Source organism: Lissotriton vulgaris, chromosome 5 (genome assembly GCF_964263255.1).
Source record: "Lissotriton vulgaris chromosome 5, aLisVul1.2, whole genome shotgun sequence".
Taxonomy (NCBI): Eukaryota; Metazoa; Chordata; class Amphibia; order Caudata; family Salamandridae; genus Lissotriton; species Lissotriton vulgaris.
In genome coordinates, this window is record NC_141693.1 from 1,205,905,127 (window position 1) to 1,205,922,207 (window position 17,081).

The 17,081-nt window shown below is 47.6% G+C and overlaps 1 protein-coding gene across 1 annotated transcript in view; it reads left to right on the top strand.

Moving 5' to 3' along the window:
- Positions 1-213: 213 nt before the first annotated feature.
- ABRAXAS2 (abraxas 2, BRISC complex subunit) overlaps positions 214-17,081 on the top strand; it is a 260,260-nt gene continuing 243,392 nt past the window's right edge. The window contains exon 1 of the mRNA XM_086923005.1: positions 214-531. Within this exon, the coding sequence (XP_086779131.1) occupies positions 460-531 (72 nt within the window). The 5' untranslated portion in view covers positions 214-459. The remainder of the gene's footprint in view (positions 532-17,081) is intronic.

Sequence of the window (17,081 nt, forward strand, 5' to 3'; positions counted from 1 at the left end):
ACCATTGGTTGAAATTAGTATTATGATAAACTGGGCAGTCAAATGCAAATCAAATACTACAAATTGGGACGTGCAATCTGGCCACACCTCTGACTCCGCCCACTGAGCCAATCCTCGGATCATTCCCACCCCTGATTCTCCGCCTATTCCCCCCGCCCCCCACTTCGACCACTGAGGTCAAGTATTTAATGTTGAATTAATAGACCTGTCGCTGTCGTAGAGTTTCTACTTCACCTTTAGCACAGTCCCCATAGACCGCGGGCGATCTCATTACATAGGAAAATGCACACGAGCTACTTTACTTACACATCTTTCCTCTTCGTTAATATAAAGAAGTTTCGGCCGCATCCAGGAACACCATTTCCCACAAAGCCACCGTCCGGTCAGGAAGTGAGTGAACCGCGGGTGCGTGCGTTCTGTTGAGCGCGTTGCATTGTGGGAGGGAGGGGGGTTTCCATCATGGCGGCTTCCATTTCTGGATACACCTTCAGTTCCGTGTGTTTCCACAGCGCCAACAGCGGAGCGGACCATGTGAGTGGGGCAAGAGGGAAAGTGGGAGGAGGGCAAGAGAAATGGCAACTTGTTGTTTGGAATGGCTAGTTATGATAACCCGGAAGAGTGCAAGGTAGAGTAAGATCCTGGAGTAAGAGTGCAGTGGGGCGGGGCAGATGGGGCCAAAGAGGAGGACTCGTTAATAGACAGCTACCTGAGGGCTCGAACCTCTGACAGTCGGTGTAGTATACTGATGAGTCCCTTCCCAGGTGAAGCAATGCTTTGGAGAGCGGGGGGCGGCATCTACAATGTGTATGTACGGTGAGGAACGTGAGCCCCTGGTATGCAGTGTCATGAGAACGAGGCTTTTAACAGACAGACAGACAGACATTAATATGTGGAAGGTGAACACCTCTGACCGGAGACAACTTGAGGAATGAGTTCAGTGGCAGTACAGGCAATTTTGAAAGATCGGGAACCCTGAATATTGGTGCCAATGAGGAATTAATGAGACCTGGGGAAGGGCGGTGCTCTGAAGAACGTCTGCCAGTTAAAGGGCATTCCTTTGGGAATGAGATCACAGGCAGCTGATGGTTGCGTTGAAGAGTAAGAAGCCCTGACAGGCTGAATCCTGATGGAATTACCACCCACTCTCCGATAATGCCTTGAGGAATGAGCCCCAGTGAAACGATGTAACTATGGTCTCTAAGAAGCTCTATCTATTTGACCGACGGAGTCCTAAGAGTTACGACTTTAGTACAGATGGTGTCCCGGGGAACGACACCGTGTGAGAGGCACTGCCTTGAAGATTGAAACCTAGTGACAGGCTGTGCTTTGAGAATTGAGTCCTATTTCCAGACTATCGACCGAGGATTCAGACATATTGATAGGCAGTGTACCGAGGAATGGATCCCTGATAGTGGCATGGGTCCTTTGAGAGGCGGTGCACCGAGCAGTGAAAACCATTAAGGTGCAGTGGCCTGAGGATTGAGTTGCACTACCTAGTTATGCCGCAGAGAATGATACCCCTATCAGGCAGAGTTAAGGTCCGTGTCCTAAGGTGTCCAGTGGAATAAGACCCCTTGATAGGCTTTGCCCTCTTGAAAGAAACCTAATAATAAGTGTGCTTTAAGAAACAATGCCCCTGACAGGTGGCACTGAAAATAATCAGACCTATTGACGGTGTCCTTATGACTGAACTCCATTGATTGTGTCCTAGGGAGTAAGACATTCTGCCATGTTGTGCACTGAGGAATGAAACCCCATGTATAATGTGTGGAGTGGGCCCTTTGGAATGCACTCCTGACAAGCATTCGGGGATGGATCAGGCCTCCTGACCGAAGGTGCCCATAGAAATGCAACCGGGTGACTCGCCTTCGCATTAGCAATAAGACTACATGGCAACTAGTACCTGGAGCTAAGAGACCTGGTGACAGGCGTTGCTTTGTTTGCGCAAAGAGATCTCAAGCTGCACACTGAGAATTACACCTCAGGATGTATGTGTTTTATTGTTTGCTTTTACATGACCCTACCGTACAACAATGACTCCATCAGGTGCAATAGCATCTACAGTTAATAAACAATAGAAGATGTGAGGATTAGGTGACTGTACAACTTAAGAAGAGATGCCACCATTATGTGTTTTAGTAGAAGCCATAGGTGAGGTTTGAACTAACGTTATTCGAAGAGACCTTTGAATTATAGACCACGGCTAATGACTACCCAGGGAAAGCGAGCTGTAAATTGTGGACGAAGTGGTTGAACAGATTTGTGCAGAGGATTTCGGTTTTTCTGTGGAGATTAATCTTAAGATAGTTTTTACTTGAGGTGTGAAGGAGCAGTTCTTAATTGGAACAAAGCACAGTGTCTTGGTTTATGGAATGTACTTTTTTTCTAGATTGTCTTATTTGAAGGTAATGGATTTTCAATACGGAGCTGGGTTTTAAGAGCAAGCTTGGACTGTTGCTCTATCGTATTGTAGTGTTCTTTAAAGAGGTGTGTTAACGGCTCTTTCTTAAATTGGAACAAGGTTGGGGCAGTCCTCATGGATGCCATGAATGTCTTTGGCCTGTTGCATTGTTTTCTGCAGTTTTTTACCTCCAGTCTGACAGTGTCCTTGCTGTGGATTTTCCGAACGCCATAGGAGTTGCAAAGCTGGTCAGTCACATAGGCATAAGTGATGGCTTTTGAGGTAATGCAGCTCGTTTTGAAGATGGTGGACTGGCAATGGCAGCCAGTGGAGTTCAGTCATGATAGGAGTTGATGTGGTCATAGTTTTTCAGGCAGGAGGTGATGCATGCTGATGCATATACAATGTCCTTAATAGAGGCAAGTATGGCGTCTTTTAGGCTATGGAGCATAGTGGTGCCACCATCCGGGTGAAATTGTGTAAGAGCTTGGCCAGAAGTTCTGAAATCAATTATGTTAAGAATATTTTTACTTTCTTTAGTGTAGAGAGCTGGTACCAGGCCTTTTTAGTTTTTCTTGGTGGAATGTTCTTTAAGAGTGAGATCAATGTTCATGGTGAATCTGTGTGACTTGGCATTGAGTGAAAGTTAGTTTGAATCTGTAAGTTCATATAGTTGAGCTAGGTTGGACAAGCTGTAGTCTGTTTTTGACGAATAGCAGTAGTTACATTTTTAGTAGTTATGCCTCAGGTAGGTGCTGAAAAAAATAAATAAAAAATAAACAGACAATATCCCAACTGGTATTACTTTAGAGATAATTAGACATGCATGCGAAAAGCATTACGAGAACAGAAACAAGGAGACTCAATACGTTTTGGAACGTGCTCATGGCATTGTATAATCTGAGAACAAATAATAATAGGAAACACAGTTGTAGCAGCACTGTACATAAATAACAAAACAACTCGAATTGGACTTGGTGCTAGGTATGTGCAAGTGACACAAAGGTGGCGATGCAAGTGACAATTGTGTTCAGCATGAACGGCGCATGGTGTGAAAGTGTGTTCAAAATATACAGTGAATCGAAAGATCAATGTGGCTCAAGTTAAGTAACAATGCAAAAGTTTCTGGTTTGAAAGGATGATTCAGATGAGCCACATTGGGGGATGTGCTATTTAATGAGCTGAGGGGTCGAGGACGTTTGGATCCTCATTAGTAAAGATCATCTTCAGGACCGGGTTACCTTTGAAAAACGGTGTTGGGGCAGCAGAACGAAGGGAGTAGTTCGAAGAGCGGGGTCCGGCGGTCAATGTCCGGTGGTGACCTCAAGAAGAGGCCACTCCACCTGGGGGGGGGGGGGGTTAGGGGTACGTGAAGAGTTGCCGGGGGGGCTGCGTGTCCCGGAGCAGTTCTGAGGACGGTGCTTTGGGGAAGCAGTAAACTTTGCAGATTGACGGGGCCACACACCGATGGAGTGGTGGCCTCCAATACCACAGTCTGACGGGGATTATATTTGCTTTGTCCAACCATATGAGGACTAAACAGGACAAGGTGCACTTACTTGTCTCACCAGCTTATCTAACTCTGCTGTAACCTAGCTCTCTTTTAACAATTTATCTCGGGGCACCTGCATCTACTCAGGTTTGATCCTGGGGGTAACCTATTGTCAGGATTGCTATGCTATAGACCCCCTGGCAGCAACACGCAATATCATAACCTCCTAGATATCATTACCAACCTAACCTTGACACATACTAAGATGATTGTACTGGGAGATTTCAATCAACCATCTGAGAGACCTAAATCACACATATGCTAACCTGAATCTCGTACAGCTAGTGGAACGGGCCACGCATCAAGGGGGCCACATACTAGACTTACTGTTTGCCAATCAGGACTCCTCCAAGATACTAAATATACTACCCCAGACTTGGACGGACCACCACCTCATTCAGTTTGAGATTAAGCAGCCCTGCCCAAAGGCCAAAAATAACAAGCAGAATTCCTACAGAAGTGGTAGGGACTGGGCAAAATTGGACAAGTCGGGCTCACTCTTATGTGATAAGGGAGATAATTGTCCTTCTTCTAGGATGACTGTTGAAGAGAACTATAAAATCTACACCAGCTATATTACAGATTCTTTAGATCAGATAATTCCTGTAAAGAAGATACAAAAAAGGAATAAAATTACGGCCCATTGATACAACGAAGAGCTGAAACGGCTCCGCACGCTCCGCAAGCAGGCGGAAAGGAAATGGAGAAGGGGATACACTGAGGAAGGCAAAAAAGAATTGAGACTAATACTATTGAAATATAAAGTACTTATTCTCAAAACTAAGGCTGAATTCTATGCCACCTCCATTACACAAGCGCCGAATGGAGCAAAAAGCTCTTTTTAAAACCATCAAAGACCTGTCTGCTCCGACATGTCTAAATAATAAGGTAGTAGCATCACAAAAAATATGTGATGATATTTCTCATTATTTTCAGGATAAAATTATAAAAATTAACACTCTTCATCCTAATAATGAAGGCCTTGATGACTTGGAACTACTGGGGGAAGAAGATTTTCTTCAGCAAGCAGACCTGGATGATTTCCCGCGTTTACTGCTGATGTTTTTAACAGTTTGGCGCACAGTGTCACATCAGGATCTCCCCTTGATTTCCCCCCCCCCCCCCCCCCTCCCCCAAAAAGTCTGGAAGACTTTTGGCAAAGAAACCCTCCCGTAGCTGAGGCAGATTTGTAATCAATCACTGTTGGAGGGAACTGTCCCGGACTGCTGGAAACAGGCGGTGGTGACCCCGCTGATTAAGAAACCTACCCTCGATTCACTAGTCCTGGCCAGTTTCAGACCAATTTCTCTTTTGCCCTATCCGGTCAAAATCCTGGAGAAGGCATTCAGTGGGACACTGTCGTGTTTTGTGGAAGAAAATCTATTACTTGACAAAGACCAATTTGGGTTTCGACCGGGCCATGGGACTGAGACGGCGCTTGTCACCATGATGGATAACCTGCAAATGCGTGCCGACAACGGGAATGTCATGGTTTTAGTGCTTCTCGATATGTCGGCAGCATTCGACAAGGTAAACCACTCTATACTAGTGGAGAGACTTAGGAGGCTGGGGGTGAAGGGGCGAGCACTGCAATGGATCCAGTCTTACTTGACGGGGAGACAGCACGTTGTGTCCTTAGCACCATTTTCCTCTAGTAAATCGGCGGTAATATATGGAGTGCCGCAGGGCTCTGCGATCAGCCCCATTTTGTTTAATATATATCTGCAGCCCTTGCTTCTTCTTATTAAATCTTTTGGAGTTAGCCTAGCTAACTATGCTGATGATACTCAGTTGGCGTTCTCCTTAGAAGGTGAACACGCAATCTCCCTGGATACCTTCCAGCAGTGCATGCAATGCACGGCTGGCTGGCTCAGGAGAAATTCCCTTCAGTGTAATAGCGGAAAGACCGAGGTGCTGTATTGCTCCTCCGCAAGGATACCTAAACCTCTACCTTGTGAACTCAAACTCACTCCTGAGGAGGGACCTATAGCGCCGGACAAGAAGGTACGCAACCTGGGGGTTTGGATCGATGATAACCTCCAGATGGAGTCTCATGCAAATAAGACTGCTAATGTATGCTTTTCCTTGATACGGCTGCTGCGAAAAATACTACCGCTACTACTAATGGACTCTCGCCAGGAGGTGGTAAGAAGCACAGTATTAAGCAGGCTGGATTATTGTAACTCTCTGTACTCGGGCGCCCCATGTTGCATCATCCAGGGCTTGCAGAGAGTACAGTCTGCAGCGGCGAAATTGGCATTCAATAGGTCGCGCAGTTCATCTTCCACCTTGGCTCTTAGAGAGCTACATTGGCTGCCTATTAAGTAAAGGATACATTTTAAGTCCTTATGTCTGATTTTCAGAGCAGTGCACAAACTGGGACCTATTCCCATGCAGGAAAAATTTAGGTGGCATCAACCCAAGCGGAATCTTCGCTCCTCGAGTGCCGGCCTTTTGTCTGTCTCCAGGTTTAAACGGGCCAGGGCTGGAGGGAGGGCATTCATTCCAGAGGCGGGCGCCCACCACATTGAACTCCCCCTGAACCTAAGACAATCAGACACCCTGACTGAATTCTGTAAGAGCCTGAAAACTTGGCTCTTTCCAAAATCTTAGCCTTCCGCCTTCAATATACTCGGCCTGACCTCTTTTCCATTAAGGTTCCCTTTTCTTTCAAAAGCGCCAGGATACCCGTAGGGTCACAGCGCTATAAAAGTACTAAATTCATTCATTCAATTCATTCATCCTAGGAAGATATTAAGGGGTGCTGAAAAAAATCACATCCCTGAACCAAGTGCTTAACCTGAACAGGTGGCAATACAGTTTGGGCTGAGGTGAATGACCTGTTGGGCATGCAGAATAAATGTGCATACTAATATCATGAACCTTGAGTGATTTGAACCCCAACTTTCACCAAATGCGAAGTCACTTGCATTTTTCCTGAAAACCCACTTCACCTTGAAGCAACATATTGACAAAAATACAACAGTAGTGGGGTTCCAGCTCTCTCTTTTGAAGAAATTGAAAGTGTCTTCCAGAAAGCAGCTTCATAAATGCTGTTCAAGCCCTTATGCTCTCGTATCTGAATGGTGTTACGGCCCTGCTGCATAACCTCCCAGACTCCACACTGGCACCTCCTGGGCCATACTGCATGCAGTTGAATGGACTTCTATCCAAGGTTTGAAGAAATATGATCAAACCACCCCCATCCTGTTGCTACTCTATTGGCTCTCTTGCCAGCCCTCCCCATGTTCTAAACCAGCAGCATTTACAAAACCATCTTGATCAGCACTCTGCTTACCTTGCAGAAAAGCTCACCATCTAAGATGGTTCTCAGCACTCTCTCTGCAAGATTTAATCAGCCTGTAAATTAAAAAGTGTAGAATGCATTAAGTCTGCAACTAAGCTATCTCTCTTATAACACTGAGGTTCTGCTTGTCCTTGACCCTGTAGAGAGCTCCGCTGCCTTTTGTTTAAGCTTGCACAATAAAAATGCCATATATATATATATATATATATATATATATATATATATATATATATATATATATAATTACAGTTTGCAACATGACACGCTTATGATACACATGGACCACATGAAAGAACAAGCTGGTTAATGTGGATTGACACTGTCAAGCAGAAAATTTACATTTGAAGGTGATGTTGCAACCTGAGGTAAGAAGCTGCTCATGATGAATGGGGTCCTGGAAGTGGTCCGGTCAAAGAGTGAAGGCCTCCAACATGTTTGTCTTCAAGAAATCCCACATAACGCATGCCCAGAGACTGGTACCAAGTAAGCAGCATGGACCGGTCACTAGACGCTTCCTCAATTTCAGGGACTGAGACCTCAGTCTTCTGTTGGCGCACGAGAAGTCTGCACATGGAATTCACAATGTTATTGCAGTAGGTCAGACTAACCTTGCCATGTGTGAAGAAGAAACTGCAAAAGATGGGGATTCTCAGTGCAAACCTGTACATGGTAAACTGTAAGCGGAAGATGCCTGTTTTTGCAGACCCACAGATAGTAATGACTTTAAAGAAGCACCTACAAAAGGATCAGATCAAGAAACGTCCTGCAGAGAGACCCTGCAGTATCAATAGTAACAAATAAGAACATGCTAAACTGCTTATATTCTTCCTTGCTTGGAAGTATTCTATGACTCTTATTATTTTTGTCCACAACAGATTTTATTGTTGACCGGCAAAATGAGCCTAGGAAGGTCCAGGGCAATACATCATATACATAATATGGCATTAGTAAAGATGTCAACTTTTTACAATAGATTTATCGAGAAAATGAGGATGCATAGGACTGAATCATATGAAAGTAAACAATATGAACAGAGAACAGCAGTGTAGCAATGTCCATGTAAACAATATTAGATATTGAGTCCAATCGCGATAAATTAGTATAAGTACAATTGGTCACAGTGTGCATACCCAACTTTGGATCTTCATGGCAAATCATCAGTACTTGGTGCCAGGGGGAAAGGTTCAAGATATAGACCTCGATAATCAGCCAACCGCTTAGATATTTTTCGGGTGTTTCTGGGGACATCCCTGTGCCTTAAAAATCGGAAATTCCAGCCCCATGGAGAAACCAAGGCCTTGTTTCCATGCCCCAACTGAGGGTGGGGATGTCACCTTACAAGCCCTGGCAATGTCACACTTAGCCAATGTAAGCCCCAGAAATAGCAAGTGCCTTTTATATCTATTACCCAAATCCCATCGGTGATGTGAAGCATAGTTAAACGCGGATACCGTGGAACATCCCACCCCAAGACCTTTGAGAGGCAAGCCAGCACCCCACGCCAAAACTGCGATAGGGTATTACAGTCCCATGTCGTGTGGAGGAAGCTGCCCTCAGCCTATCCCCAGCGCAGGCACAAGGGAGACTCAATCATCCCAGCGCGACAAAGCCTGTAGTGAGTAAAGTAAACCCTGCGGAGGTATTTGAATTTTATAAGTCAAATGTGTGCCGCAATCGCAGCACTGTGTGGGGATTCAAGAGCCTCCACCCAGTCGTCTTCGTCAAGTGAACCCAGGTCTTCCTGCCAGGCCTCCCTGGTCCTGTAAAGTGTGTTGTGTCTATTAGGAATAGGTTACAACGGAATCATTTACATTGCGGTACGTTACATTGCAGTTATTACGACGTAAGTCATTACAAAGACTTGCACTAGAGGCGCTGGACTTGGGAATAGTATGATTTACTATTCTAACTCCAGCCTACGTAACAGTAGGGGAAGGTGTTGGAATAGTAAATCATACTATTCCTTAGTGTATAGTGGCATCCAGCGCAAATCGTTGTAACGACTTGCGTTGTAATGACCTCATTGTAAATGTATCGCGGTGTAACGACGCATTGTAAAGGTCGTTTGCCGACTATTAGTGACCAAGGTACGGTATACTGCTGTGATTTTGTGTGCGCCCATCTCATCCAAAAACATCTTGGCTTCAATGGGGTTAAAGTCGGGGATAATGAGGGGCGTGGTCTGCCGTGCTGCGAGATGGCCGCTTGCTGAGCGTGCTTCACTGGCCGAGAACCGATCCTTCAATAATACGCATGTTTGGAGAACCACTGTTGCATAAAAAACACCCCCAGGCATTTCCTGGGAAGCAAAGATCTGAGTGAGCCAGCAAATGTGCCTGTAGCCCGATCCGATGACGAGCGGAGAGCCCCGGCGGAGGACGGCTGAGCTGCGTGTGTCCAGGCCCCTTTTGCGACCGGCGGCTGAAGCGATAAACTTAGTCCGGGGTGCTCTACACATCGGAGGCCGTGAGCTGTGTTGGGGCCGAACGGAAATCAGTGGACAGGGAGCCGGCCTGCTAGACAGTGCTGAGCTGAGCTGGAAACTTCATTTAAGGTACCTCAAACTGCTGCAGCCGCGATCACCGCTTACCTGGGAGAGTGTGGGCATCCCACTGTGCTCCTGCCACCCCTTTTGAGCCTGGCGAGGATGAGCGAAGACCAACGGCTACTGGGGATATTTGCTGGACACTGGCTGGCGATCTCGTAGACGCGGGCTGCCCCGTTAAGTTGGACTGGCAGTGGCACAGTATCCAGGTGCCATTTTGAGGACCGGCATGAGAGAGACTGCGCATCGTGGGGCCCGGGCGCACAAACTGTGACCTTAGGCGAGTTCTGCGGAAACGTATGGCTGCACCGAGTGTGTATGACAGGGCAAGCACAGTGGAGTGCATAGAGACAAGTCAAGAAGAGGTGACATGTTCCAGTACACTGCCATCAGTGGGAAAGGTCTGTCTCTTACGGATTGCCTGGGGTTCGGCCCTGCGGCTTGATTGCCTGGGGTTCGGCCCTGCGGCTTGATTGCCTGGGATTTGACCCTGCTGCTAAGTTACCTAGTTATCCTCTGCTTCTCACTTGCCTTGCATGTTCTGCCTCCTATTCTTTCACCTCCTGCAGTTCCTAAAATCTGTTCTTCTGCTTGTTGCTGAGATTATCAGAAAGTTTGAGTGGGTTGGCTCTTTGATTAGGCAACAATGGAGCTATTTAGCCATCAGATACTTCCTTGAATGTGATATTTGTGTAGCCCAAAGGCAATCAAGTGATTTATAGGGTCAAAGGCAAAGATACAGTCAAATGAATTTAGGGGTACTTGTGTTCTGAAGAGGGGAAGTGAACTGTTACTGATTTTTGGTGCACTGTTCTTTCAAAAAGTCTTCAATACTTTCTTAAACTGAAACGGACTTGGCGTGTTCTAATGAATCTTGGAGCACCATTTCAGATTCTGTGTGTCTTGTTTTACCCTTTTAGGTCTCGCCGTGAGACTATAGCTGTCGGCTCAGCCGACAACGAGTGGACAAGAGCTGGCCACGCGCAGCATTTTGCGATAGGATTAGGTCGCACGCGTGAGCTGCAGAAAGAATCGGATCACGACGCACGCCTCGTGAACAGTTCACGTGACTGTGTTTGGTAGGCAGGGGGAGTCTGCAGAGGGGTGCGCAGCGCCGAACAGGCTGGCTTTGCCACCTCACTGACACGCCCACAGTTCACGTGACTGTGTTTGGTAGGCAGGGGGAGTCTGCAGACGGGTGCGTGGCGCCGAACAAGCTATCTTTGCCTCCTCACGGACATCCCTGCTGTCCGTGTCTTTGTTCCCGCCCGCTGTCCGTGTCTTTGTTCCCGCCCGCTGTCCGTGTCTTTGTTCCCGCCCGCTGTCCGTGTCCTCGTTCCTGCCCGCTGTCCGTGTCCTCGTTCCTGCCCGCTGTCTGTGTCCTCGTTCCTGCCCGCTGTCTGTGTCCTCGTTCCCGCCCGCTGTCCGTGTCCTCGTTCCCGCCCGCTGTCCGTGTCCTCGTTCCCGCCCGCTGTCCGTGTCCTCGTTCCCGCCCGCTGTCCGTGTCCTCGTTCCCGCCCGCTGTCTGTGTCCTCGTTCCCGCCCGCTGTCTGTGTCCTCGTTCCCGCCCGCTGTCTGTGTCCTCGTTCCCGCCCGCTGTCTGTGTCCTCGTTCCCGCCCGCTGTCTGTCCTCGTTCCCGCCCACTGTCCGTGTCCTCGTTCCCGCCCACTGTCCGTGCCCTCGTTCCCGCCCGCTGTCCGTGCCCTCGTTCCCGCCCGCTGTCCGTGCCCTCGTTCCCGCCCGCTGTCCGTGCCCTCGTTCCCGCCCGCTGTCCGTGCCCTCGTTCCCGCCCGCTGTCCGTGCCCTCGTTCCCGCCCGCTGTCCGTGCCCTCGTTCCCGCCCGCTGCCCGTGTCCTCGTTCCCGCCCGCCCGCTGTCCTCGTTCCCGCACGCTGCCCGTGTCCTCGTTCCCGCCCGCCCGCTGTCCTCGTTCCCGCACGCTGTCTGTGTCTTTGTTCCTGCCCCCCTCCCGCCCACTGTCTGTGTCTTTGTTCCCGCCCCCCCCTCCCGCCCACTGTCTGTGTCTTTGTTCCCGCCCCCCCTCCCGCCCACTGTCTGTGTCTTTGTTCCCGCCCCCCCCTCCCGCCCACTGTCTGTGTCTTTGTTCCCGCCCCCCCCTCCCGCCCACTGTCTGTGTCTTTGTTCCCGCCCCCCCCTCCCGCCCACTGTCCGTGTCCTCGTTCCTATCGTCGTTAAAATCCCAAGATTTCCAAAGCGTGCAGCCCTTGGCGTCCAAAATAGTCATTGTTGTTCGCTGCACAGTGCAGGACATTTGTCCGGCTAGCCGGCTTGCCACGTCCTCTGTGTGTGTTTGCTGCTGGTCCGGTATGACGCGCTGTTATGTGCTTCGATACTGTACATTGCAGTGGATAGGTGTGTGTTCATGTTCCATTTTGAGGGCTGGGTGCCTTTGTGACTCGCACTGAGACTTCGCAACTGTGGCTGTCGTGCTTTGGTGTGTCTTTCCTGTCCTCCAGCCGCTTTCTAGAGATTGCACTTGGTCTGGTGTTGGTATTGCGAGGTAAGCAGGTGACGACGTATTCGGGTTTCCGAAAGTCTGCGCATATTGTGTGCCTCGAGTTCTGTTCAGGTGTAGCCAACTCAGCCTTTCATCCTTCTGGGGCCAGTGAAAGGAGGAGCGTTTATGAATATGCAAGATTGAACATAAAAGTTCAATGCGTCATGACAGCTCAGCTAGTTGAGCGCGTGCTCAAGGGTGTGAGCCTGTGTGAAAGAGCTTTGAGTCCAAGCTGAGCAGCATCCGCCTTCGAGCCTTCCGGTTTGGATAAATGAGAACTCTGAGCTGGGAGATGGTGACTTCTGTTATTATTGTAATCTTCTTTTATACCATAGTGTGTTTAGCGGAGCGTTATTGTATATATTATTTATGAAGATCAAATAGTTTTACGTAGGGGTATCTTGGCGCTATGCAGACACATACATGATATGATGCTGCTACCACAAATGTGGCTGAATTAGACCAGTGAAAGGCAGAGTGAGTCAGCGGCTCCAAAAATCCGGGTTTTCAAGGATTTTCTGAAGCAGAGTTCTGAGTGACTGAGGCGGAGATGACAGGGAGGCGTATTCCATGCTATTACCCCAAGAACCCGTGTGTGGGTTTTAGTAGATTTTCTGACGAGGACCTAAGAAGGCATGTGGTGAGTCCCATGAATAGGTGTTGCTGCAAACATGGGGCTGTGGATAGCGAGGCATTTCCATATGTAGAGCTTCCCCAGTGACCGGAAGTGTATGTCTGAGGGGGACACGCGCCGGCGCCCGCTGGCAGTAAGTGTCCTGGCAGTCCGCTTTTAGGGAAGACCAGTGTACACTCGCAGGTATAAGAGCGCTTTAAATCAGCATGCTTATAACAAGCAAGACTAGCACTCTATATTACTGACAACTTTGCTTAGCATAAGCAACAGCTAACCATTCACAAACAATGTTTATATACCAATTGCTAATTAAAGAAAAAAAAAATGCAAAGCATTGTCATTTACAATGCCAGTAACTCAAACTTTAATGCTGCGAGACCTTTTGCATTGCAAATGCTTGTTCTACTTCTTCGTCTCCCGTCTGATGGTATACTGGCTGTGGGTGTGTTGTGACCTTGTTACCCAGGTAGGTAGAGTGCCGTTTTGATGGCTTTGTATATTATGGTGCGGCCAGCAAGGGGAGTCAGTTCCATTAGGCCCTTGAGGCATGCTAAACTCCGCTAATGCCTTTAAAGTGGGGTGGAAGAGCATTATTTTGGTTGTGATTCCATTGAAATGGGTGTTACCACCTTTTATTTACCAGTGTATGAGGGCTTGAAAGGTAGTTCTGAAGTTGCTTTCTGGGAGAAACTGTTTCACTTTTTTTAGTAGAGAGAGGCCGTACCAAGGCACTTTGGGTTTATTGGTGAAATGTTTCTGGAGGGTTGAGGCTGTTGCCCAGGACTATTGAGAGGGCCTTGGTGTTGGGTAAAAGCTTGGGTTCAGTACATTCCAAGCTCATGTAGTTGATTCAGATCTGTAATGTTTTTTATTTTTTTATTGTATATCACTGACGTCCAGATCTGGTTGAGGGTGGGGGCAGTGTTTGAGGTGTTGGATGTCTGAAGTGAAGGAGACGTTAAAGTAGAGTTGATGTCATTAGTATATTGGTGAATTTTTATGCTGATTTGATCAGTGAATAGAGTCCCAATCTCGATAGAATTGGAAATGACCTGGGGCAATATGGAACACTTGACGTCTAAGTCAGTTGAAAGTATTGTCAATGTTGAAATTAGACGTTCACTATATTAGTCATCTGTGATTTGTAAAACAGCTGTCTCCATGCTGGACCTTCATGTCAACCCAGAGTTAAAAATCATAGAGAAGATTGTTGGAATTAATGCGATAAATAACGAGGTCATCAGATTTAGTGCATTTTTCTTCGGGATCTTGTGAGTTTCTAGGAAGATTTGTTGATAACCAAACACACCTCAACCCCAAACACTTTCAAACATACCCACCAGAGTACCATGAGTTTGTTAAAGAACAAGCAGCTATATGCCACCTCCACTAGATAATAGGCATTCAATTCAAGTGAATCGGTCTATCTTTGTTCCTGCAGAGCAAGTCTAAGCAATCTATAGAGCTCCTTCTCATCCAAGTTTGCACACATAAGGCACATTTGCATCCATTCCGGGCTTTCTTCTGTTTTGTAATTCAAATGGACTGCTTTTAATGCAGTTTCCAGGGCTGTAAGGGACAGTGTGGTACGAAGTAGAGAGCAAGTACGCAATTTAACACAAGATCAAAAAGTAGCCAGAAACTCGACCATTCTCACAGATAGCTTGTAGTGTGCAAAACATGGATTTGTAAGTACTATGGGACTGTATTTTTCCTACTGTTTTGCAGGTTTAACGAGAATTATAAGCGGTTAACGTTTATTACATATCTATATTTCTGGTGCAAAGTAGGTCCTGTTTCATAAATCCTTTTCAAACATGTGCCTTATAATTTATAATAGCAACCAATTTCGGTCACAGGTTAGGTAGTGTTGAACTTCTGGCAATTATAAATTAAACAATTTTTAGGTCTCGCCTATTACATCCCGCAGGGATAAATAGGCGAGATTATAGTAAGGGGAAAAGAAAAGTCTACCTAGGCTGCGGATCGCGTACAGTTTATGTGAGCTATGCGCGTGCACAGTGCCAGCCACTTCACACACCACCATTTGTCTGTGCCTCGGCATCAGGCTTCAAAGGCTGCTGCTCCCCCGCCCCCCGAGTGCACATCGCACTCCACCATTTGTCTGAGCCTTGGTATCAGACTTCAAAGGAATGCGCTCCCGCTCCCCCGCCCCCCCGCCACAGCAATGCCGATAGCTTGTTTTTTTGCATCTATTTCGCCAGGAAGCCGCGTTTTGTTCGGCGTTCTCTGCACCTTTCTCGTTTTTATAAGGTCTCGGCTAGCGTAGGCTGCTCTGGCGCAGTCTCACTGGTGAGATCTTAAGTCTCCAGAGTAGCGAGGCTTGAACCTGCCACTCTTCTGCATTGGCTGGCTGCATAAATGGCGGCTAGCCATTGGAGAACAGGGTTCTGTGATGTCATTTTTGGTAGCTAAGCCCTGTCCGTTTCGGATTGAGGGGCATGTTTTTTCTGTTTCTTTCTCTCCGCGAAAAACACGCCCCCCAGTCTGCAAAGGACGGGGCTTAGTTTCCAAAAATGACGTTGCCTCCTCTCCCCCCACCCCTCTTCTCACCTCTTAACTGGTTTGTGCAGCGACGTGGCCTGGCGTTCATGTAACAGGGAGCAGGAAGTGAGGCTTTGAGTAAAGCGGCAGGCGGGGACATGGGAGGCGACTTCACTTATGCTTCCTGCAGTGTGCCTCACAGAGATCCTCATGCGTTCCCGACCGGCCTGTCCATCTCGCCGCCGATGGCAGTCTACCAGCCTGAACCGAGCCTTTGGGCTACTCCAACATAATGCCAAGGAGGTGAGGGTACTGGGTACGCCTCACCAAACTTGTTTTTATTGCCAACATCTTGCTATAGACCACGACTTCGACAGCCTCCAGAGTTGGATGATCACGCTTTAGAATGAATGCTCTCGCTGCAGGTGAGCAAACCAGTGCGCCTCGGCTGGTGGTGCTGTCCTCGCGGCGCTGTTCTCGCGGTGCATGTCTTTCTTTTCTGATGATCTTAGAGTAGCGTTCTCTGCATCCTTGAGTTGTAAATCCGGACCCAGATTAAAGCGTGTCCTTTTCCTAGAAATGCCGGATCGCTGTTTACGGTTCCTGAAGGGCACACAAGGTCACGTGGCTTCTAGGCGCACGCCAAATATGGTGAATTTTAAATCGGACGGCGTTATCGCTAACCTTTCGCATGTTATTGGAAGGAGGAAAGTCAAAGATGATTTTCAAAGTTTTTTATTTTATTTATTCACCTTTTACCGCAGAACATTGGTGGATTTTGGTGAAAGCTGACTACTTTGGAAGCGAAAGGTGATTTCGGAAGAGTGCATGCGATGTAATCCGTTTCAAACTGGTGCTTTGCACCATTACTCATAATATACACCATAATGTCCTTAAGAGGATGATCTCTGCTTAAAATACTGAATTATGTGGCACTTAGAAGAAAAAAAACAGCCCCTGGTTCTTGATTGGGTTTTAGCTTGTTCTAGTGTTGAGTGGGAGCACTTTACACCCATCTGTGACACGCGTGTGGTATTCGGTCATGTATCACTCAAAGCAACTCATTTCATTTGTAGATTGTGGATGACACCTCCGATATGACGACGGTTGTGTTGCATTGTACAGAATTGAAAATGCAACGTTTTTCAAAGGGACCACTGCTAGGGGTATGCACATGATGGCATTAGAACACATATCAACTAGGAGCTTCCTAGAACTAGTACTAGAACACATAACAACCAGGAGCCTCATGGAACTAGCAGTAGAACTCACTCTAACCAGGATCAACATACATGGGACATCGGATATTCAGGAGGGAAGGAAGGACAAGGTACATAACACAACAGAGGCCCCATCAGCAGGGCAACACGTAATAACTCTCAGAATCTCATTAATATTAGCCAATAGCGTTCCACAGGCCAGCTGGCCTTTCTGGGGCTAGGACGCCCAATGTCACGATGTTCAGGGCAGGCTGCAGGTAGCCAGGAGCAAACCTACACGTGGCAGCTGCCCACAAAGCGCTGGGCAGCTGAGAGGCATTGTGGGAGCCTCGCAGGCTCTGGGGAAACAATTCGCCATGATGGAGCCTCTAGGGCTCGAGACCAACGATTCTGGGTGGA